The 24,841-nt window shown below is 39.7% G+C and overlaps 1 protein-coding gene across 2 annotated transcripts; it reads left to right on the plus strand.

Moving 5' to 3' along the window:
• The first annotated feature begins 4,088 nt into the window (after window positions 1-4,088).
• Window positions 4,089-24,387, plus strand: rassf8b (Ras association domain family member 8b). Of its 2 annotated transcripts, XM_042402990.1 has the most exons (9): window positions 4,091-4,770; window positions 15,372-15,542; window positions 18,926-19,276; window positions 19,463-19,668; window positions 19,799-20,002; window positions 20,222-20,296; window positions 21,404-21,526; window positions 22,303-22,423; window positions 22,937-24,387. In XM_042402990.1, exons 2-9 carry the CDS (start codon window positions 15,431-15,433, stop codon window positions 23,050-23,052), a joined length of 1,308 nt encoding a protein of 435 aa, XP_042258924.1. In that variant the 5' UTR covers window positions 4,091-4,770; window positions 15,372-15,430; the 3' UTR covers window positions 23,053-24,387. The 2 variants fall into 2 exon arrangements, with proteins under 2 accessions (XP_042258925.1, XP_042258924.1); XM_042402991.1 differs by lacking the exon at window positions 21,404-21,526 and having other exon boundaries at window positions 4,089-4,770.
• Window positions 24,388-24,841: the final 454 nt, after the last annotated feature.

The following is a 24,841-nucleotide window of genomic DNA, read 5'->3' on the forward strand; positions in this document are numbered from 1 at the left end:
TTAAATTAGATTCTCTAGGGTTATTATCTGCCGACAGGATTACAATAAGTCTGTGCAGTCACCCATAGCCAAAATATTCCTCTATAATTTTGGCCTTTACTTGGTGGTTCTGGTTCACATGTTGTTTTTAAATGAGGAAGGGAAAAAAAATCATTGCACGACAGCTCCTGAAGCACTTTATACTGGTGTTGATAACCAAAGCCATACAAACTGTGAAAACAACCAGGACCAAAAAATGCTGCAAACTAGAAACAAAATGATCGGCCAGTTTAAGGAATGTAAACATCACTGAGAAACTCCAGCAGCAAGGACTTCTAATAACTGTAATAACTAGCATGGCAGAGCAATATAGACAAAAATAAAATGTGCACAAAAGAAGATGGTGAAATGACCATAACAGAAACGACACAGCAACTGAGATTCATAAATGCTGATCAATACCAGTCAATCCACTATTACTTTGGTGGCTGCTGAGGATTTCCAGCCAAGCCAATCCTGCCACTTTGTTTTTCTTTCCCCTTTTTCCACCCCAACACAAACATGGCCGGGATGATGCTGAATGGAACAATGCTATTGTAGTCCAAGCTAAAATAGATGAATTTCACACTGTTGAGTAGCGGAGCTTGCTCAGTTTGAAACAATTTTATCCTAGTAAACATACCACATCCACGGAATTAATGATTGTTTTTTCCATCCGTTGTTCAGGAAGTAACATATGCTGTGTTTAGCTCCCTTTAGCCAAACTGTGCCAAACCCTTAACCAAACACTGCCACTGCTTTCTCCTTTGCTCTCATGCCTTTCGCTGCCAACAGCAAAGTGTTACCACTTGTTGGAGCCTGTATGTAGCATAAAATGTCTGTTTTGTTTCCTGTGGCTGCGGCTTGACCTGATACTACTTTTAGTTCCTTTGAACGTTTCTAACCTCATATGTTATCCTAATTTAAATTGTGGTGTAAAAATATTGCCTCCGTGACAAATGAAATACTATTTAGCTTATAACTCTGGAACTCGGACCAGCATAAGACTCATACGCCGATAGCCACTACATGGTGCAAAAGCATCATAAGATTAAATAGTGTACATTGCATACAATGTGTAATACCTTTTATCAGGTTCAACACCTCCCTGAGGAATGTGCACTCCTCCTACAGGTCCTTCTCGTGTTCTCTGAGTCTCTTCAGCTGAATAGAGGCAGTATCAGAGCACCTCTCTCCTCAGTAACTGGAAAATATTCCACACAGAACAAAAGTAAACATTTGTCTCCTTCAAAAGTAAATAATGTTACATATTGTATGAGCAATCTGTGTGTATGCCTGTATGAATGAAACTCATTTTGGTCTGCAAAATATAAGGCAGATACAGTTTGACACAGCTGGGTAGTGTTGCCATTTCTTCTACATGTACTCCTAAGTTCATATTACGGGCAACCATTCTTTCTTTAATAAGAGTCCGTCACATGAAAAAATGATTTAAAAAAAACAAAACAAAACAACGTCCATTTCCACCAATGCTAAACAATGATATCCAGCACCTCAGAGTATGCTATACACAACTGAACCACATTAACAATATGGGGGTTTTCTTTTTTCTGGATGCTCATAATTTCTTTTTCAAGGATAAAAATTCACTAACCCATGGCATTAATTTTTTAAATGTTGGACATCCTGCACTTGCAGAAATGTCTCCATGTCGGTTTTGTTTTTAAAAATAAATTGGATTGGATCCAGATACTCCTCCCTCTCCTCTGTGGGCATGGTTTTGTTTTTTATGAAGCTTTCAAGAGCCTGTCTTCTGTTGGCTGGGGAGTATCCTACAGTAGCACAGATGGTGACAGGACCTCTTCTTGAAACAGACGGTTGTTGCATTTCACCCGTTCTGCAGCTTTTTTTGAGTCTCTGAGAACTTTTTCTTTGGGATAAAAAAAAAAAAATGCAGTTAAGTTATTTGACTATTTGAAATGACTCTTCTTCTTGCAAGTATTTCACCAAATATGTAATCGCTGCAAAGCAGATTGGAAGTTACAGCTTTGAGCAAAAACTGTTAATGCCATCACTGAAAATCATCCTGTCAATGTTGTTCAAGTCAAAACCTGTCAATAGTGGACATCCAGGTCCAGCTCAGTCATTTTCTGAAATGCATGATGAGTCAACTTAGTCAATAATTGGTAATTGGTCAATAATTAGACTTTTAGAAATGCATGCAATGAAAAACAACGTTGTTTCATCATAGTTCAAAGATAACTCATTGTCTTCAGTTACTGCAAGTATGACTACAAACAAAAAACTTAAAGTTATACACTTCTCTCTTACAGGACAGCGGCCCACCTAAGATATTTCGGCAAAATAGTAATTGCTGATGCATGAACGAAAGGTTTTTGAATAGCTGAAGTTATTTGAATGAAGTCACTTGGATAGTTTTGGCTTTATGGTCATTTTTCTGACTGTTGTGCAAGACATCCAGACCTGCATAGCCCTGCCAGCACAGACCTAAACTCTGTGACCTGCTCTACACACAGGGGCCTCCACAGCTGTTTGTAGCCGAGCTGCTCATGAGGAGCTGATGGTCGTTCTCTGGAAGTCCGTCTCTGGAGGTTAGCTGAGCTGTCGAATCTTTAAGAAAAATATTATCTCCAAAATTAAAGAACGGATGTCAGTCAAATAACTTTGAACTGCTTAGTGACATTCACTAACCAACAGCTAACCAGTGCTAGCCAAGGCTATAGTGGTGACTCAGGCAGCTGGACCTGGCATTTGTGGTGGTGATGGACGACCTACCTCTGGACGCCTGCATTGGTCCTCAGATAACAAGAACTACTGAACAGAATTTGTTCAAATAATTTTTTTTGTTTAGTTGTTCAGGAGACTTTTTGCATCGTCATACATTCACAGCTATTTCTTACATGCCTGAGTTGCGGAGTAGCCGCCTTAATCAGCGATTTTAATATAATAACGTTACTTACCTAAGAAGTCCAGGTTGAATTTCACAGTTTTTTGTGAGACCATGCAGCTGGCAGGTGCATGATGTGAAAATAGCAGTTTACACAGAAGAAAGATGTGTATTTCATGATTGATATTTCCACTGTCCAATCAGATTTTCCGATTTTAGCCTCAGGTGACTTTTCTTTTACTTCTTATTCTTTTTTCTTTTTTTTTTACAGGCAGATTGTAAATCAGCATGCATCAGAGTGTGTAACATTATATCACATTATTCTTATTTCAGACTATTGTGTACTCCTGATTTTTATATATATTAAAACTAAATACTCCCTTCCTATCTTTTTTAATTATCAAAATATTTGTTATTACAATGACATATTCAACATTTTAAACAATATTGATAACAGAGGATTAGCGCCACTAACGAAGCTCTGCTAATTCAGTGAGGAACATGTTTAATTTCCTGTAAATTCTTCCCAATAAAAGTCTCCCGTTATTTTGTCATTTAAAAGCTTTTAATATGAAGTAGTAAAGCAGGAAATGTTGGGTTTTCATTGGCAGTAACTTAACATGGCTCTCAAAAGGCTGCCCCTTGGCAGGCTCCCGGAAAGCTGGCCAATCAGAACAGAATTGATTCATCGTTAGGGGGCCTTAAAGAGACAGGAGCTAAAACTGCCTGTTAAGAGACAGAGGCTTAACTGAGGGTGCTGCATAAAAGGTCAATATAAGATGAATAAGTTTTTTTTAACCATGCAAAGCTACTCTAATGGAGTCCAAAAATAAAAATATGGAGCTGGAAGTGAGCACAATAGGTCCCCTTTAAGCTTAGGCCAATGTTGGTGGCATTAGATGTGGTGTCTAATTACAGCATAATTTGGTAGTAAGGGCATTGTATTTGATTTATAATTAGATTACGATCTTGTTAAATTGTGCCTAACAGTGTATTACGATCTCCTATTTGGTTTCTAATTAGAGTATAATTTGGTATAAAAGCATCTAAATATAGTATATTTGGGGTCTAATACAGCATTATATGCAGTTTCTAATTACAGCATAATTTAGGTGTATGGTGTCTAAACTGTTTGTTTACTGTCTAATAGAGAATATATTATTTCTAGTTTTGTCTATTTGACACAAAGTATGGCTTATTACATCTTATTACGTCTTATTACAGCATAATTTAGGTGTATGGTGTCTTAACTGTTTGTTTACTGTCTAACACACTATTTTTAGTTTTTGTCTATTTGACACAGAGTATGGGTTATTACGTCTTACTAGTGTGCCGTAAAATAAAGTGCGACCGTTTCTTTTTTCTTTATGGACACAATATGACCCTGGCGAAACTGTTTTGATCTGAACACACGTGTAACCGCCCGCTACATAAGTGCCATTGCCCACACACGTCTCAGTGTGATCTATCCCGGGGTCCATTTGCGTCGCCAGTGCATTGCAGCTTTAACCGGTCCATCATGCCTTGCGGTGTCCCAGTTCTGTTCCGATGTAATTTACAAGCTCTCCGGACTGCCTCACTTCAATGATGGGCAGAGGGGCAGAATAACACACAGAGCAGCAGATGTTGAAAGCTCCGCGTCGGATGCGCGGTGACCGGACAGACGCGTGTTTACATCCGCACGGTTTATCACAGTCCTACAGGCGGGGGTGAGGTCTGATGCAGGCGCGTATCCGCACAGTATAAACAGGATCTCCCGCATGTTGCCCGCATACCATGCAGCGGAAAGTATCGGATTTTACACTGAGGAGAAATACTGAAGCTACGGGACAAGAGGAGAGTTTTACATGCTCTGACACACAGTGATCTGCGGCTGAACAGAGGTATGATGTTGGCTTTTACGCAGGCCTGAATGCAGTGAATCTATGGCTCAGTAACTTGAATGCGTCAGCCCAGGAAACATTTTAAAGCTGTTGCTATTTAAATAAGGCTGTAATGTTATTTTTTTATAGTAAATTTCTTCCTGTCATGTGTCAGAAAGACGTACACTCAGAGAAGGGCAAAAACATATGCTGATGAGTGGGTGCATAACTTTATTTTTCTCATGTTATCACCTCCATCCTCCTGTTTTAAACACTAATGTGGCATATAATTCCATAATCTACTTTTTAGTCCATATTTTACACCCCATTACATCCACAAATGGAGTGATACTGGTGTTCGTGACACATTTGTCCACATACCTGATCAGTGAGCCAGCAGGAAGTCTGAGTGAGTGATCAGTGTGTGAGTGGATCTGCTGAGCCCTGCAATGATGAATCTCTTAATAGAGTTGGGCTATAAGCGCTCACTCAGCAGTGCTTTTTAATCAGAGTTCCTTCAACTGAGTCATACAGCTACAGTCCTTGAGGCACATGTGTGATAGGAAGCAAGGGCAGAACTCATTCAGAGGTACTACTGTAGTACCTTTTGTAATAGGTGTACTCTGTTGGACAAAAACACAGTGAGAAAACAATATATCTCTTTACCAGTATGCAGGACAATGGCACATAAAAGGGTTTTCGATTGTACAGTTTGTTTCAGATCACACAAACAAGATTGTGTCTTGCTTATCTACAACTAACCTACATTTGCAAAATGAAACTGGGCTTCTGCAAAACATTTTTTTTGTTGTGACAGTGTTTATTTCTTTATAAAATGTCTCCTTCTCCTTTTTTAATTACCTGTTTATGTTCCACATGTCCTTACAGATGAGGAGATAATCTATTTTCCACTAAAATGATTAGTTTGACGTCATAACATTGGTCTGTGAAACTGATCTGATATCAGTGAACATTCAAATAAATGATTCAGTATTTTCATCTTGAATCAGCTTATTTTAAATCAAGCTCTGCCTTAAAGTAAACATGTAAAATTGCAAGCTCAGTGACTTCACTAAACACCCGTCTCTGGCTTTTTAAGCCAAAGTCTCCATTTAAACAACCCTCTGACTGTTTCCCCCCTCTGTCATTCTCATAATCTAATTTATTGATTATGCAGTGCACTGATTCATTTTTATTATCCAGCCATTGTTTCCTAAATAAGTAAACATGTGATTCCATGCAGTTGATATTTGCATAAAGAAATAAGTGGAGAGCTCTAGTTTTAACAGATTTTACAGTGTAAATCCAGTCCAGGTCATCTTTCAGCAGACTCCCCCCGCCACCACCACCTCGTGGTCAGCTAAGCTCCAAGTCTTACGAGGTTAAAGGCTTATGTTCTCCACCAAGCTGATTATTTTTAACTTTTGAGACTACAAGGTGTCATTCAATGGAGTTGACAACCTGCCAATATGGTGAAAATATGAGGCAGAGATGGACTTTGATACACTGTTTTCTATTTGTCATCAGTATTTAAATGGTATTTCCATATATGGCAGTGGAAATGGTGGCAAATGGCGCTTGTTGTGAAACTCCACATTTGTTTGTTCACAGGAGAATCTTACATTGTTCATAGTACAGACTTTATGATCGACAGTACCTGAATGGAAAGCTGCTCTGTCTGATTACCCCCCTCTGAGGCTTTTCACTCAGCTTATTCCAGCTTTTGCCAAACATGCAGCCACCTCGCTCTCCTCAGCTGACAAAGTTGATGTGGAAGTAATCTCTTGAAGGTGCCTCTATTGAGAAGCACACAACTACATCTAGCAGAGCACTGGTTTAACATGAAGAGATTGAGGCAGAGGTAGCACATTGAAAGGAATACAGGAGCTTAAAAGGTGTATGTTTTTGACCAATTTCTCATTTAAATTGTTATAAAATCTATTATAAATTTAGGTATAGTATTAGAGAGTATTAACAGAGTCCAAAATTAAGTGCCAAATGCGGGTAGATTTTCCATTTTGCGAGTAAATCTCAGAAGGCTATCCACCACACTGGTGGGTTTGTACCAAAATAGTCATGTAATAAAATATCTGGCATGATGGCTCAGAGGAAATAAGTCATGTTTGTCCCTATACAATGTAGACACATGCACTATATGTGTTTTTTCACGCGTCTAAACAGTGCCATGAAACTGTAATAGCACTCGAAATGGTCTGAGATGGAGCGCCAACCTCAGACCATCTCAAGCGCCCCTAGTTTCGTGGCACTGTTTATCGTATGGGACATCAGCTACTGGACATCGTAGCTTTCTGCTAAACTGTCACTTGCTGCTGGTCTGCTGCTAGCTACCGTTAATTAAATAGCTATTATGTGGCAACATTTACAAGGATTAAGCCCATCTTTAAAGCAAAAACCCAAACCCACCAACGAAAAGGAGGACAAAACACATAACAAAAGAAAGTTTTGTGAGAAATGGAGTTTTGGAGATGAAGGAGTTTCAAGAGGCTGCAGTATGATGCTGAGGCTGTGGTTTGTACTCAATACCTCATCTCAATGAAATGCACTGAAAGGGATGTATATGTGATACAAAAAGGCCCTTTATTATTTTGGCCGGTGAAAAATATGCTTTGCCAGTGGATTTTTTTCATCTACCAGTTCCCTTGGCAGGTGAGTCAAAAAGTTAATTTCAGACACTGGTATTAATATCAGTGAGAAGGAACAGGAAATATGGGAGAGGGGTAATATGAGGGCTGTGTGCCAACTCAAAATCACAAAGTCATGAGCCTGTTACTGTGCTGAGGGCCTGTGAGCCTTCAGAATACTCCATCAAAGAAAGTGACATCTTGTTTGAGGGATAAAGGTCAAAATCTAATTTAATTTGCTTTTTATATCAAAATACCTGCTGACATGAGCATTTCCTGCATCTGTTTGTGTAACCGGTCACTTTGGTCCTATTGGATGGGTTGCCAAGACATTTGGTACACACAATCATGTTCCTAGAGGGCAAATCCTACTGACTGTGGTGATTCCCCAACAGGTTGACATTTATCTATTTATTTCTCCTCATATTTTTATGCAGGAACAAAAAACAATTGCCAAGTGTATTATCAGTCCTCAGGAGACATATGTTCGTCTTTTGTCCTTATTTGAGTCAGTGAGGTGGTGAAAGAGAGAGGACTAATTCATTTTTTATTTTTGTTTAGTTTGTTTTTGTTTTGTTGAGGGGGAGGGTTTGACAGTATGGCGAACATACAGCACCAGTCAAAAGTTTGGACACATGTTGTCGTTCAAGGGAATTGGAACGTGTGTCCATATTTTTTTTACTGATGCTGTATATGTAAGAGTTGTCTTGAATTAATAAGTTTTTATGCACCGTAAATATTGAATGTACAGTATTTGTACTAATATTTGTGTAAAATATCTACTTTTGTCATTCAGGCTGGCAATAATTAATAACTTATATACAGAGGACAAATATAACTATATTCTAATGTACTTTCCTTTATGTTCTTATATGAACTAAGGCTGTAACTAACAATTATTTTCATCATCAATTAAACTAATTAGACCAATTATTTTATGGATTTTCATTTTTATTGAACCAACAGTCCAAAATCCCCAAATATTTAGTTTACTATCACATATGAGAAAAGCATAAAATCCTCACATTTAAGAAGCTGGAACAGTTAATTGATTATCAAAATAGTTGGTGATTAATTTCTGTTGATCGACTAATAGGTTAATCAACTAATCGTTGCAGCACTAATATGAACTATATGTGGGTATTATGCCAATTAGTCTGAGATAAATTTCCCCTGTGGGAGGTCAACTAAACCGCATGATTGCTCCAGTTGAACCTTTGGTTAATCTCCACCAGCAGACCAGTTCTGAGACCACTCACCTAATCCTGAGATTGAGAAACCCTTCGGCAGCACACACCTCCATGTTTTCTCGCAGCCTGCATTCAGAGAAAACAAAGAGGAAGTGACAGGAAAGCACTGGTTGCTTCTTAATTGTTGGTGATTGTTTGGTCTACTTTCCCAGACCGTGCCCTCCAATCAATCCAGTCATCTGTGTAAGGTTCGGACAAAGCCAGAGCTGTGTCGCCATGGTGAGGGATTGTTTGCATCCAGTCATGCCACTACCCGTGTGGACACACACACACACACACACACACACACACATACACACTCTCTCTCTCTCTCTCTCTCTCTGTGCAGCATGCTCTTTTGTCTGTGCACCACTTGTTTCAGAGGAACCCCTCCTGCTGCCACAACCTCCTTGTTACTTTACCTCTGATTGCATCATCTGTTGTTGAACTGCTCACTATTGCTGCCTCTTAGATTTTTTTTTGTTGATAGAATCAGTGTTTTTGAAGAATTTAATGGAAACTTTATTCATTTTTGTTGTTGTTGGCAGACCATCTGTGAAATAAGCAAGTGTCAGAAGTTCAAACTTTATTCATAAATTACTTTGTTGAAGTTTAATTAAGGGATGGACCGGGATGAGCATTGGGCTGAAGCATGAGAGGAAATGAGCTCTTCAGTGGGTATTTTGCATTTAAACCCAGACTTGTTGTTGGTGTGAAATTAAAACCTTTTATCTTTGTACCTCTAACGCTTATCTCAGGGATATTAAAGGAGCTTTCAATGGCATTTTTGTTCTGATCCATCTTATGAACTGAATTACAAATAAACACTGTCTTGTCACACTGTGTTCCCTCCCTGACTCTGCCTTTCTGTGGCATCCTGAGAATGATACTTCAGGGGAGGCGGGCTGAAGTCACAACTAAGTTTAGCTCAGCAGTTCATAGCCCAGATGACGCAGTATTCTTCATGTCTGAAACCAAATGGCTGCACCAAAACTTGTCTTGGCAGCAAGGATTTGTCCTGATAGCAGTAACCTTTCCTCTCCACAGCAGAGTCACTATAAATCTTTTCAACTATTTCCTTGTATCACCACAACCATAATGAACACTACTGAATCTCCTCTGCTGACTTTAATACCCTTGGAAAAAATACTCTGTGTCTCTGTAGCTCGTCCTCCCTTTGCTGTTGGTTGCTGTTTTTGTTGTTTAGCAACATGCTCGTTCTGTGGTTCATTTCCTTCTACTGTGCATAGTGTAATGTAATTTCACATTCTCAGAAATGGACCTACAGTACAACAGTTTCTTCAGTTTTCTCATACAACAAGGCAAATAAAATATCAAGCAGAGGTCTACAAGATGACAACAAGACAGAGTCTACCATGCTGGCAGCGCTGTCAGGCTGTACTTATGCCATGTTCATGCTATGTCGGGTGGATGGGAAGAATCGGAAAGACTTGCGAGTGAAACGTCATCTGACAACTCAGGAAGGTTTTGTGACTGAGTTGGTCATATGAAGGTTTAAAGTCCTGTGCGCTGACAAAATTACATTATATCCATTAAATTTGGGTTTAATAACATAGATTGACGGACTTTGAAGCCGTCCATGAAGCGTCCACGTTTGCACCTTATGAGTACAAAGTCAGAGCTATATTGTCTGTAAGTCAAAGGTGACTTCCAGCTTACCAATAGATGATAAAGGCCTACTGAGCCAACAAGGAAGTAGAGTAAGCCCATACTACCTCAAACCTATGGGTCCCGATGATAACTGATAAGGGCCATTTAATGGGCTCATAACATCCGAAGCAGGTGGTCATAATTACGACTTGGAGGTTGACGTGAACGCTATTTACAAGTTGGAAACTCCTATATGACGTCAACACATTATACATAGCAGTGCTTTGAGATAAATGCTAATGTCAGCATGCTGACATACTCACAACGACAATGCTACAATGCTGATATTTAGCAAGTATAGTGTACATGTAAACCATGTTCAACACCTTACTTTAGTGTGTCAGCATGCTAACATTTGCTACTGGGGACAGTAGCGTGTCTGCAAAATGTCATGGCAGTCCATCCAATAATGGACATTTCACTAACAACAAATGTGAATCTCAAAAATAAACAGAATTTCAAACTGATCAGAATTCAATTTGAGGCTAAACAGAAGTTATATAAAGATTTTCACCTCAAACAGTCTTAATGTCAGTGTTTGAATTTGTCTGTGTGATGGTCACGTTTTCAGGACACTCTACTAAAAGAGTGGTGCTTCTCTCGAAATAAAAGGGAAACTCTACTGTCCTGGATTCTCGTTGAATGGATTACTGCTTAAAGGATTCAGCATGCAGTTGGAATGTGGAGCATTGAATCTGGCTGTTTATTAAACTGTGACTAATGGAAAAGGAAATTCCAACAGCTACAGCACCTTTTCCACCGGTTCTGAGGTTACTCACTGTAGAGATGCTTAGCTCAGTGAGTGGATCTAAATATGGACGTGTACATTTACAATGAAGCTAAACAAAAATAGAAACACATAGTCTTAGCATACTAATTTGTGTTTTCTCAATATGTAGCCTGTATTATTATTATTTATTATTATTATTTATTAATACACTGGCAGTGGGAGCATTAAAGTAACTGCAATTTAGATCAAATGCATAACAAGAGAGAAAGTGGAAATAGTATGATGAAAATGTGGAACAATACCGGCAATGGCTGTGGTGAAAGTGTGTCTGCAGCTTGCTGAGCCTAGTAGTGATTCAAGTGTTGGAAGTTATTAGCAGGGTAAAGAAAATCGAAGCTCGTTTCCACATGGAAACTGACTTCAGTGGTCATGTTGTTAGAGCTGCTGTGCAAAGGATTCGATTAGTTTTACATTGATGAGTCTGAAGCCACTGTGGCAGTATACTCTGACCTTAAGTTTACTGGGTCACAGCTTCTTTATTCTGTGCAGTAACTTATATAGATTGTCATTCTCGTCAGAGTCACCCATGAAGAACATCTGAGTTGTTCTGAAATGGATCAAAGGATAAGAACGTATAGAGGTCTGATCAGAGTCATGTCTGAACATCTGCTCCTGCACAGCTGCCTGCTTCCTATGACACTGTATGCTGCTGCTTATAAAAGAAAACATCTTTCAGCATATGTTGTGATGTTTGTGTCAGGCACCAGTGGGAGCCTCCTTCTTAGTGAAGGAATGAAAATAATTGTACATTCAACACAAAAAGAACACAAGAAGTGTGACCTAATAATCGCTATTTCATATGGTTATGGTTTGACGTTGTGGGACATAGACTGTAAACCTGTGACTCCATATATAGCTGAAGAGTGTCTCCACAGACTTGAATCATCTTTTAACTATGTTGACTGTTGGTGGAAAATATTATATTTAGTCATGAAAACATACTATAAACAACACTGCCAGAATCAAGTCTCTTGCTAAAGATTTCTCATTTTTACCAATTTTATAAAAGCAAATTTACATGAAGCCCAATGTCAGTTCTGTCCTAAAATCACTGAAGTGCTGCTTCTCACTTAAAGGGAACATATGATGCTTTGTGTGATTTTCTATTATTTTTATTCTGTTATGATGTCAGATGTCTAAACTTGATGTGAACGTATGTAAAATGCTCTCTGCAAGTCAAAAGTCCAGGCTTCAACCTGCTCTTCATTTGCATTGTTACCTCTGCTTCCCCCCTGTGATGACATCAGATTGTTCGCACATGTCCACAAACTGCTGTCCGTTGGGAGCCTTTGTGACTAAGGTTGTTTCATGGGTTGTTCACGTCCGCTTGCATATTTCGGACCAGATTCAAGCTCGAATATGTACGGATGTATTTGAGAAATTTTCCATTTTGAGTAAAGAATGACAAAAAGAAGCAAAATACAAGATGCACGATATTCCAGTAATAGCACTGGAATATAAATATAGACCTTGCTATTGGCAAGTGAATGAATTTGGACTTGAATGAAGTATAAAAACAACTGCTGTAGCTTATTTTGCTCTGTTTTGATAATATGTTTATGATAATTGTATCACAGAGGAGCAAATGATTTCAGTACGATTTCTCACAGATGTGCGAATAGCAGGTGTGTATGTGTGTGTGTGTGTGTGTGTGTGTGTGTGTGTGTGTTTGTGTGTCCGAGAGAGAGAGAGAATCAGGTTGGCAAGCTTGTGTTAATGCACTCTCCCTCCAAGTGTGATTTCTATATTACTCATCATCGAATAAACACTCAATCACAACATGTCGATTGCAGCTGTGAAAACTAAAGGCGTCATCACATCATCTGTTAGAATACCGTGCGCTATGACACAAGGCCACAGACCTTTTTGTTAACAAGCTGACAGCGAATTAATCTAAACAAGTTGAGAAATACTCTTCAAATCAAACTTTTCCAGTAAACAGAACATTCAGATTATAAATGTTTTCACTCTGTTCACTCTGGACACATGTTGACTTTATAATTAATGAGAGAATATTGTAGACATGTTTGACGCCCTGACATCTCTACATGAGCCACCAAAAATGATTTGGTGACAATTCAGATGTCGCACTTGGCCTGAATAAACAAATTGCTTAAAATAATACTTTTACATGTGTTATGAAATAAATCTGCTGTCCCCAGGTAGATTAAGAGTGTTTTGTGTATTTTTCATTCCAATGTGTTTGCACTCTTCCTTCAGGCCACCCCAACCTTCCACTCTTCTTTTCATTCACCTCATTTGCTTTGTTTATCCATCTGTTCCTCCAGTTTTGTCATTTTTCTGTTTGCCCTCTATTCGCTGTCCCACTGCGCTGCATTCATAGGAACAGTCTCATTTACTGTGCTTTAACAGGTGTCTGGGTTCAGATGCTTCCTGCGGTATCTGTCTACAGTTACAAATCATCCTGCTCCCCGATGAGCCTGATGCCTTCAGTGCAGAGGAGTGTGCAATGTAATGCCGTCTCAGTAGGAAAAGGCCTCAAGGGGGAATGGTAGTTAAATTGCAGGAGGAATGAGAGTCCCATTCCTGCTGTGATGAAGATGGAAGGTGACTAAATTGTTACGGGAGGCCTTCAGCGATATGGAAGTCAAGGATCAGAGCTGAGATAATGGCCCACACAAGAAAAAGGAGGGCTGCTTCCCAGTAGGGTTGCAGAAGTTTGAGCATTAGGCACCTGCTCCTTCACTGCTCCGATCTGCACTGTTGCTCAGGCTCGCTGTCGTGGCCGTGCCAGGTTCCTAATGGCTGCCGCGCTACTGAGGTGCTTGTGTCAGCAGTTTGAAATGGCCCTCGTTCTGCCTGCGTGCGACCGCTGTAAGCTTTCCTGCACTGACACCAGCAAATGAAAAATATATTGGATGAGGCCTGTTAGACGGTCACAATCGCTGCACCACAAGTGTGTTCTTACAGCAATAAATCAGCAGCATTACAGGAAATAGCTTCAAAAGAACAAGTACTGTAAGTTCTCTTACAGGAAGCTGTTGTCACTCTACACAACCATGTAGTGTTTGTTGGATTGATATATCAGGTTTTAGCTGTTTCCTTCCACATTGTAATTAATTTTGTAGTTGTCAAGTTGCTAAGGAAGTGTAGGAAATAATTTCTTTAAACAGGAAAAGAAAGGTTAGGGCTGGTAATAAATCAGCACTATCATATATCAACATGTGGTGGAATTGTATTGTGAAGATATCATCATATCGTTGTGTGTTCAAAGTAACTGTAATTAAAACTTAACAATATCAGTTATTAAAACTGCATTAAATATTTTTTGGATCTTTGGGGCCAGAGCAACCAGTTGTAAATGCAACATTACAAATCTACAAATCAATATGTTAAACTGTTCTCTATTTACACATCCGGCAGACATGAGTAAACATTTGAAGTAATGTTTCTGGCCTACCTGATGAATATTCACTCACCCAATATTCACTCTCCTTTTAAGTCTGTTTTGTCTTTCACCAACTCCTGCCAACTTTGACTGGAAATTAGGTCAATAGGTGTTTTTGGACCAAACAGTTCTGAGGATTCCCTTAAAGGAACTACATACTGGGGAGTTCCCCCGAGAACTACACACCTTGAAGGATTTTTTTTCTTCACACCACCAATAGGAACGCTTAAGTGACGGCGGTTGGTATAGCAACGTTACCTCTGCACAAGATACGACAACAACAAGACGGTGGACACTGTGACTGCGTTGTATATAGGCTCAATATAGCCTGAACTTCACTGTCAGTCCATTTGTCGATATTTTGTTCCATTTTTTAAGGCTTAACATTTTACACATTTTAATAAATGTCTGTCTCTGGTGCTGCATTCGCTCATGTGTTCAACCAATCAATGTAGACTCAAGGTTCCTCTTGTGGTGGGAGAGTACCTACCCTGAAGTAGGAGCTAAAAAAGGCCCACAAAACTGCATTGTAAGAACTACAATCATTCCCAGTTCTTGCAGTGCAGACACAATAAAAAGGGGATTGTTCCTCCAACAGCACTTAAAACTATAAAAAGTTCCTCCGGTCCGAAAGCGCCTTATTAGAGTGCTGAGACTGAAACAAAACCATAAAGTTGCAGGCCGCAAAAGCAAAACAATGAGCTGAAAGACGCTAAAACGCTCCATAGAGCTGAGGGAAACTGCAAAGTCTGGTGATGATTCTCTGTTGGTTCATCACTACGAGTGACTCCTTTCACATTACATGAAGTCATTTGATCAATTGTTAATAGAAAATTATTGATTTGTGCAGCTTTAAGAGTTGTTTTCTTTTTCCTTGTCAGGATGGACAAAGAAACAGTTTTAGCACCCCCCTGTGGTGTGGCGGAATGAGGGCCTCTGGATGAAGGCCATGGAGCTGAAAGTGTGGGTGGACGGAGTGCAGCGCATCGTGTGCGGGGTCACGGAGTTCACCACATGCCAGGAAGTGGTCATTGCTCTGGCACAAGCCATTGGTAAGCTTGAAACATCTTACAACAACATGAAAAACATCTCACCTGTTCACCGGTGGTAGAGGCTCAAAAAAGTTTAATATCGGACTGTGAGCTTTAAATGTGACATATATTTGGATGTGTGATGTGGAATTTGCAGCCCAACAAACACATCAGTGTCTACAAAAATCCAAATTAGTTGTTTTAACATGATGAAAAACTTAAACTAAAGTGGTGTAAATTATATTTTGTCATGGGGATATGCTGTGATGTGGGCTGTGTCCAGTATTGGCCAGGCAGGTTTGTCAGCCTGGAGATGATAAATTGCCCTAAAATGAAAAGTGACTGGAGGGCACAAAGAGATTTTCACCATAAATGGGCTGCACAAAACAAGATGAGTCATGCTGCAGACTTTTGTTTTATTGACATGTTGACAATCTGCCTTTGTTAGTCATCGCATGGACTCTATTGTACATAAGTCTTTGTGAATTCAAGACCATAATATTCCTTCAAATTGAGGAATGTTTAGTGTTTTTACAATGGACAGATTTATCACTTGATCTTCCTACAGTGATTTCTCACTAAACCCTGTAGATAGATATCTCAGAGTTAAAACATGTGTGTCTTTCACAGTGACAGTGTAACAGGAGTTATGACATTCACTGTCCTTTGTGTTGTCTGTGCCTTTTGTCCAGGCCAGGGCACTTTGATGTGAATGGCTGTAGTGATGAATGTGCCTCTTTTACAACGACCCTTACTGTGTGGGTGGGTTGAGGGTGGAATGGGGTTGTGTTTTGCTCAGTGGTGGAAAAAGTACTCGGATCCTTTACTGAAGTAGAAGCACCAATGCAGCAATGTAAAAATACTCCATTACAAGTAAAAGTACATAAGTATTATGAGCTTGATGTAGTTGAAGTATTGCAGTAGTGGTTTTGTCCCTCAGACTGACATATTATTTTGTATGACATCATTAGATTATTAATACTGAAGCATCAGTGTGTAAGCAGCATGTTACTGTTGTAGCTACTGGAGGTGGAGCTAGTTTGAGCTATTTTATATACAGTAAGTTTAGTTCAGTGGTTGATTTCATGGGAGAGGAAAGAAGAAAAACAAAGTTCTGATACACAAATCTGTTTTCAGTTTTTGGACTTTTTCTTTAATCTTTGATTTTTGGTGAAATATTGGATCATTTGAACATTTTTGGAAATGAAACCATGTGAGAATTTTAAAGAGAAAAATTATTACCTTTTAGTGGAGCTGTTAACAACTCAGCTCATAGACATCTGAAATGTGACCCCGACTACACACTGCTTTTTATAGGACTTCAAAAGACAAAAAGGTTGGAAACCACTAGTTTCATCTTTAACAATGTGTTGTATTTTAAAAGCTTGTTATATTATTATTTGTGTCAAATCTTCATATGAAAAGTAAAAGCTGTTAATAAGTGTAGTGCATTACAAAGTACAATATTTCCCTCAGAAATGAAGTGGAGTGGAAGTATAAATTAGTATAAAATGGAAATACTCAAGTAAAGTAAGTCCCTCAGTGCAGTACTTGAGTAAATGTACTTGCTTTCCACCACTGGTTTTGCTCTTATCTGCATGTGTACAGACAAGAACGCTGGTGTACACAGACAAACAGACATAGCCACGAACCATTGAATCAGGTCCTTTTTCCCGACAAAAGTACTGTTTGCTGAGGGGAATTTTCCCACTGTAAACTTCTTTCATTAAACACACTTGTAAAGTTCTTTGAATCTGCCAATGTTGCACAAACAGGGGGAGAGTTGTGAAAGAATTTAATGAATATGTTCTGTCTTTTTGTTAGTGTTTTATCTCTCTTCATTCTGACACACTTGAAACATTATTTTGATCATTTTTAAAAGTGTGCATCACTTCTTATTGGAGGGTTCACTGGGTGTTGACGCCATGGCAGCATTCATTGTAGAGCTGCAATGATTTCTTGATTAGTCGTTGGACAGAAACTATTGAGGAATAGACAGAACTATTGTTTGTCAATCCTTAAGGTTTGGGGAACAGTGATCAAAAAATGTTAGCATTATCTGACATTTACAGACCAAACTGTATATAAAACTGTAATATAATAATATATTAATTGAGAAAATAATCAACAGATTAACCAAAAATTATATAATCGTTAGTTGCAGTCCTAATCCATTGGTTTCTCTGCAATGGGGACCTAAATTCCTGATGTAGTATTATACTACTAATACTACTACTATTACAACCACTACTCAGTTGGATAACATGATTGAGCAACTTTCTCACTTGTTTGTCAGAGAAGAGGCCACTATTCAAAGTTAAACACAAGTTCTGGCTGTTGGCTTAATATTTACAGATGGTACCAAGCCAATAGATGATTCAAGCTACTTTACAGGCCAGAAATCTGGGCGTCGTCTGCATAACAACATGAAAGTGAATGTTTAGTCATTATGACTAATGTGTCCAAGGGGACTAAGAATAGACCCTTGGGGAACTGCAAGTCAGAGGGACCTCCAGGGAGAAGGCATCACCAATTACGAAAGAAAAAGTTATTTTTCAAATTGATTAAAATTGAAGGGGGTTGATTATGTCACAAGCAAAGCTAATATAAAACTAAACAGTCTCCGGCATCAGACTTTGATGAGAGCTGTGTATGTATAAAACATTTTTCATAGATGTTTATTTATGTAAGTGATCAGCTTGAAGCAGATCACTATCTATCTGTAGCTAAATTAAAAAATGTTGGTTTGCTCATGACTGTCCATCTTGAAGAGGATGAATCTTTGCATGTGTAAGCCAGTCGGAGAGCCAGTGGAAAAATCTACATGCAGTATGTAGAAAGCTAGGACCAACAGTCTCAAACGCCTCCTCACAAACAGGCGCAAAATGAGTTGGCAGGGCAGATGGTATGAGATGGTGTACAGGAACATGTCTGGACCAAGGACAGACCTGGAAAATGTCATCTGAAACCTTTTTTCTCTTGTTCTTTCTTAGTTTTTAATATTAGGTCTTCATATCTAAATAAACAACAGTGCAAGTTTAAGTTTTAAAAAAAACACCCCTTATTTAATATGTGGTGGTAGTAGTAAAATCTAAGCTAATGTGATTGATTGGGACTGTGTGGGTGTGGCTTGGTCAGATTTTGTTGACCGTGGCCTGACAAACTAAGAAAACAGCCACACAGCTGGGAGAATATTTTGATTTAAATGTTGCTAAACACTGATTGTTACATGACATCACTTTTTCCCAACAAAGTGCCGCCCAGTTCAAACCAGCGAGAGTGCTCATGGAGGACCCCATCACTCATAGTAAAAAGGCTAAATAAAAAATATGATTTTGGGGTCTTTAAGTTGTCAAGAAATGTGTTAAAGCACCACATAAATCATTTTTTAATTTTTGACCCAGGACGCACCGGAAGATACACTTTGATTGAGAAATGGCGGGACACGGAGCGTCACTTGGCTCCTCATGAGAATCCAGTGGTGTCCCTCAACAAGTGGGGTCAGTATGCTAGTGACGTTCAGCTCATCCTCCAACGAACAGGCCCGTCCGTTAGTGAGCGGCCAACCTCTGACGGGCAGTCTCGCGTCCCAGAGCGTGGCCTCTACAGGCAGAGCCTCCCGCCTCTGGCCAAGCTCCGCCCCTCAGCAGCAGACCGCTCGCTCAAACGAAGGGAACCCAAACGCAAGTCTCTGACCTTCACTGGAGGAGCCAAGGGTCTGCGGGACATATTTGGGAAAAGCAGAGACGCTGAAGGTAGCGTGCAGAGTTTGTGTGTTTTTGGGATTGCCGTTATCAGTTATGTTCATACTGTCAAAAGTGGCCGTCTGTACTTACTGTCCTCATTCTCTGTCCTTCCTTCCCTCCCTCTATGCTTCTACTTGTCAACAATCCAATCACCCTGCTTTCATCTCCCACCTCTCCATTCATCCATCCACCCAGCCAAACAGACCCAGCACCGTGGTGTGAGCCTGAACCTGAGCAGAGTTGGAGGTGGTGGGGTAGCATCTGTACCTGGGAGTCCAGCCAGAGAGCTGAGCCGACTGGTGCAGCTGCAGAGAGACAAACTCCAGGCCCTGGAGAGCCGTCTGCTGGGCTGTGAGGCCGAGCTACGAGATTGGGAGGAGGCCGCCGGTGAGGCCAATGAAGTGAGTAAAACCACAGCTGCCTGTGCTGTCACTTACATGGGAAGTAGATGTGTGCTGATCCAGCGTGGTTGTGGTTTATATTCTCTTGGGGTAAGAAAGTATCCGAGTTGAATCATTTTCAATTCACCAGGAAGGAAACCTGGAGGAGGAGCTGCTGCTTTTAGAGCAGCAGGTGAGGAGGAATGATACTGAGATGAAGGAGGAGGAATTCTGGCAGAACGAGCTGCAGATCGAGCAGGAGAGCGAGCGGCAACTCCGGCAACAGCTAGCCGAGCTGCAGGGCCGCGTACGTGACTCTGAGGCCAAGCTTTCAGAGTACCTAGCTCGCATACAGGTGAGCTCAGCATCATTGAGCAGCTACCCAATTCCTCTGGGTGATATTCAATTTATAAATAGCATGAAAACGTTCCTGTGCAATCTCTGTGTGGATCTTCACCCAAAGTTAACATTGAAACTTTCTTACTGAATAAAAAGTAGAATTACTGTTATTTGTTAGATAGATTATTTTCATGCCAGTTTTACTACATTATTTACTATCTGTTGTATGGTGTAGGGCATGGAAGCAGGCCTGGAGCAGGAGAGGCTGCAGCAGGAGGCCCAGCTCAACCAGAAAGTCAATGAGGAGGAGGTACAAACCAGTCCGTCTTGGTCTACAAAACACACAACAGCACACAGACAAAGAGCAATGTGGTGTGGTTTACTTACAGAGATCACAACTAGTTATCTACATCTGAAGACCCTCTCTGTCAAACAAATATGATTTAACTTCAGAGTATACACATGTACTGCAAGCCAAAAATGAAGCAGACCTTTTAAAAATGTATCTGACATATACATGGTTGTGGTGGTGAAATATTTGTAAAATTCTTTTGTTTATAATCAAATATCTGAAAAACTAATAATCAGCCACAGCTGTACTTTGTGTTTAGTGCCAGTTAGCAAATGTCAGCATGCTAAACAAAGATAATAAAAGTGGTTAGCATGTTGATATTAGGCACAGCAGTACTTTGAGACAAATGCTAAGTACAACCTCACAGAGCCACTAGCATGGCTGCAGTCTCTCAGTGTTAGTCTCTGAGTTTGGTTGTTAGCTTTGCATCTGTCCAGCTACAATATAAACAGTTAAAGATCTCCTCCAGACATATTTTAAGACATAAAAATTCTGGGAAATGTTTGCTTGGAATAATAATGTGTGTCTGAATTTTTTTTTTTTTCCCAAAGAAAGCACATTAACATTCTCAAAATGGCATCTATTCCTTATTCCTCATTAAAAATCCCAGAATCTATGAATATGCAAATTTTTTTTTTTTCAAAAGTTTAATTGCTTGATGCAAAATACGTCCTACTTCACTGAAAAGTCTGTTCTCAGTGTATGTGCACTGGAAGCTTCAAGTTTTCATGTCACACTTAAAAAAATTTTTCCTATTGGACCAGGATTAGCTTGCAAACTAGTTGTGATGTCACAAATCATGCTCGAAGGTACGCCCCTTAAACTCAGGTTTTTGATGAGCACAGAGAAACTTTCCTCCTTCAGCAGATGTATGTGGAAACAGCTTTTAAGTATCAAAGTGTGCACATGCATCATTTTTAAGTGGAGGGTGACTTTAATGCTGCTCTTTAAATCATATCTACTAGCAAATATCTTAGATATATCTTAGATACTTTTGCCCATCTCCTCTGAAAAGCTGTGATGAGAGTTGGCTTTTACTCTGCTCACTTCCACTCTGGATTTCAGGTGCAGGCTCAGCTAGAGAAAGTGAGGGCGGAGCTGGAAATGCAGAGCCAACACACAGCACGGCTGGAGAGCAGCTGCAGGGCGTTGGAACGCTCACTTGGCCAGTCCAGCAAGAGATTACAGGTCAGCTCAGAATCCACAGTTAGCATTTCATTTATTGTTAGTTTTCCATCACTGTAGCCACAAAAGTGTCACGAATGTAATATATCGCCTGGCATTTTCACTCAAAGCATTGGAAGATGTTTGAAAGATGCTCATTAAAAAGTTGGATATGTTTGGCTCTGCTGGGTGTGAAAATCCAGTCCTCTTCACACAGGTGGAACCATAGAAATCTACTGTAAGCTCATTAAGTTGTGGGCAGTGAAGCAAAGTTTAATCTCTGGCTTGCAGGGATGTGCAGTGGATCCTTTGCTGCGTGCATCCTAGTATGAATTGAAGTGCTCTGTGTACAGACGAGGTCCAGTAGGGTGTGGGAAGCGTGAGGTAATGAGAGGGGGAAATCAGAAGGGGTATTACAGCATTCTTTGCCTGATTAGAGAGGGGCCTGATTAAGTACACAATCCCTTGCCTGCAGTTGCATAACCATTTGGGGGCTAATTCTTCTCTTTTAGCTGCCTCAACTGTGTTATGACTTCTGGAGAGATCCTGAACAAGCTATGATTTGTGATAGATTTTCACCTATTGAATCCACCACAGATGAAGCAATTTAAAAAAAGATGCAAATGAGGGTACAGCAACTGAAATCATGTATGTCTCTGCAAAAGTTTGCATTCAGTGCACCAAATCTATTTGTGATCTTTGTTTTTAATATATCATCACATCTATCATCATATATCAATCCCTCTTGGGTATAGACCTCATTTATTTGTCATGGTGTTTGTTTTTTTTTTCTTTCATAGGAGAAGGAGCAGGAGCTGGAGCAGCTGACAAAAGAGCTACGACAGGTCAACTTGCAGCAGTTCATTCAGCAGACCGGTACCAAGGTCACTGTGCTGCCTGCTCAGCCTGCAGGAGAAAATGGCACGTACACACACATGCACACACACGTACATAGGCACGCACGCACACGCAGACTTGTCACATAAACATCACGCTGTTAAAACAGGTATTAAAAAAGGGCACTGTACTATTATTGCCACATGTGTATGTATGCAGTGCCACCTGGTGGTCATCCAGAGAACAACAGCTCAGACTGAAAACTTGGTGGGGCAGGATTGTTGTGCCACAACAGCTTAAGTCTGTAACCCCATTACATGGACCAAATCACTAACAGTCCTGAAATGCTGCAAGATCACAACAAGTCAAAAGGAAAATCCTCCAGAAAGTTTTTTTTGTCATGTAGTAATAGCTGATTCTCTCCCAGCTCAGTTTGATCCATGCATTCACTAATGTATCAAATTTTATTACTGAAATTAATTACAAAACACCTCAATAGCTAGTCTTAAGATGCAAGAATAACATGTTAGATTCTTAAACTGAGTGGCATCTGTTACTGTCTCTAGCTGGCCATTAATTTTGTTTTTCTTGCTACAGAAGTGGACTCTGGCTCTCTTAAACGACTTGGCTCGTCACGTCTCTTACCCAACGACCTCCGCACTCTTCAAAACACCGTCTCCTCCAGCCTGAACCCCGAAGGCATCTACGTCTGACCCAGAACTGTCCAGGAGACATTTCCTGGAGACGTTATTTGGACAGCAGGGTGGGCTGATGTTACCAGGACTGTACCTATAACTGAATGGGCCAAAATTTTGCCTCACAAACTGCTTAAATGCTCTTGAGCAAGGCCCTGAAATGAACCTTGCTCCAGGGATGCCTCAAGTGTGGAGATTGTTGGCAAAAACATTACTGGAGGATCCATGGGGCATCACGAAAGACGAACTATCATCTGTTTAGCATCTTTCCTGCATTGGCTCCTCTTTCATCTTTCTGAGACTGAAACTGATGTCAATATACATTTGCATATATTGACATTTAATCTACTATGTGTGAAGATTCCTCCTAAATCAGTCTACAAAAGCTTAATTTTCTATAAGTTTAGAAAACTACAAGCCAGCAGATGTATTTTTGTTGACTGAGGAGGCAAACAGTGCAGATATATTTTATTTGTATGCTGTAGAAAATATATCAGGATATAAAGTTTGGACACATATGCATACACAAACTAATACATGCACGAGCATGCACAAACACCACACCTGTGCTATGAGCATAGCCATATTGGATTGCCTTACTCTGGTGTTTTAAAACCAGACATCAATAAGTCTAATGTTGCAACAGAACTCAAGGTAGCTACTGAACTGAACACTATGCGCCATATAAATTTACTATATAAAAAAAGGCTTAGCACCAATTCAGGTGACTCCTAGGCGTAGTGACTGATGTCAGTAAAACTCAACATTGGCTCGATCTTTTTTTTTTTTGATATTCATTTTTTTGTTTTGATTTGAAGAGGGAACAAATTTGCCTCATATTTCCTGTGGAAAACCCATCATTTAAGATAAATTAGCTAAAAGAAATGGAGGTAAAAACAAATTTAATGAGTCCATTGAGTGATGTCATCAACTATTTTTGGTGAAATAGTTTGGCTCAAGGTTGAGTTTTATTTTGGTTTGCATGGTGCAAGAGCCATTATTCTCCTCTTTGTTTCAGTCTAACGCTTGTGTGAATGTGAATGGAGAAAAGCGTGATGACAAAGAGTGACGTCATACCCAGGTTGGCCACCGGGTGGCGACAAAACCTATATTATTCAGATAGGTGAAAGTTAACTGTGTGAAAGTTACTCCTGTTTGTCTTTATTCATTTTCATGTGTCATATACTGTATGTATGACTTTGCATATTGTTTTGTAACAAAGCCTCAGCACTTTAGCTTTCAGTGTATCATCTGAGGTGCCACTTACATTGTCGGATGAGTGTTTGACTTGTTTCACTGTGTTCATCAAGCAGGGACATGCATACTTAAAGAATATTGTATTAATACTGTTAATACTGTATTATTTTGTTCCTCCTGATTTCTAACATTATAAGAAACAAAAGATGTCTCATATTTGAACCAAAGCTAGTGTGACAAAACATTAATAGTTAGATGAGTGTACTTTTTTTACACAGTATGTATGCAACTTATGCCCATGAAAATTATCCACTTGAGTATAATAGCAGTTGCATACAGTATATTTTTCACAGTTTGTTGTTGTTAGGTGCCAGATAGTTGAGTCCTGTTACACAGAATAAGCCGATCTGTGACAGAAAGTTTCAGAGGAAAGAAAAGTATTTGAAACTTGACTCAGAAGAAGTTGACAGTAAAATTCTTGTTCTTTCTACAAACTAAAACACTTAAAATGAATGCATCTATAATTTAGCAGAGGTCTGGTTCTTATTGTACATACCCATGTCTAGTTGAAAAGGATATTTCTCTCTGGGTTTCTGGGATTAGATTGAAA

The sequence above is a fragment of the Thunnus maccoyii genome, chromosome 23 (assembly GCF_910596095.1).
Source record: "Thunnus maccoyii chromosome 23, fThuMac1.1, whole genome shotgun sequence".
Classification (NCBI taxonomy): domain Eukaryota; kingdom Metazoa; phylum Chordata; class Actinopteri; order Scombriformes; family Scombridae; genus Thunnus; species Thunnus maccoyii.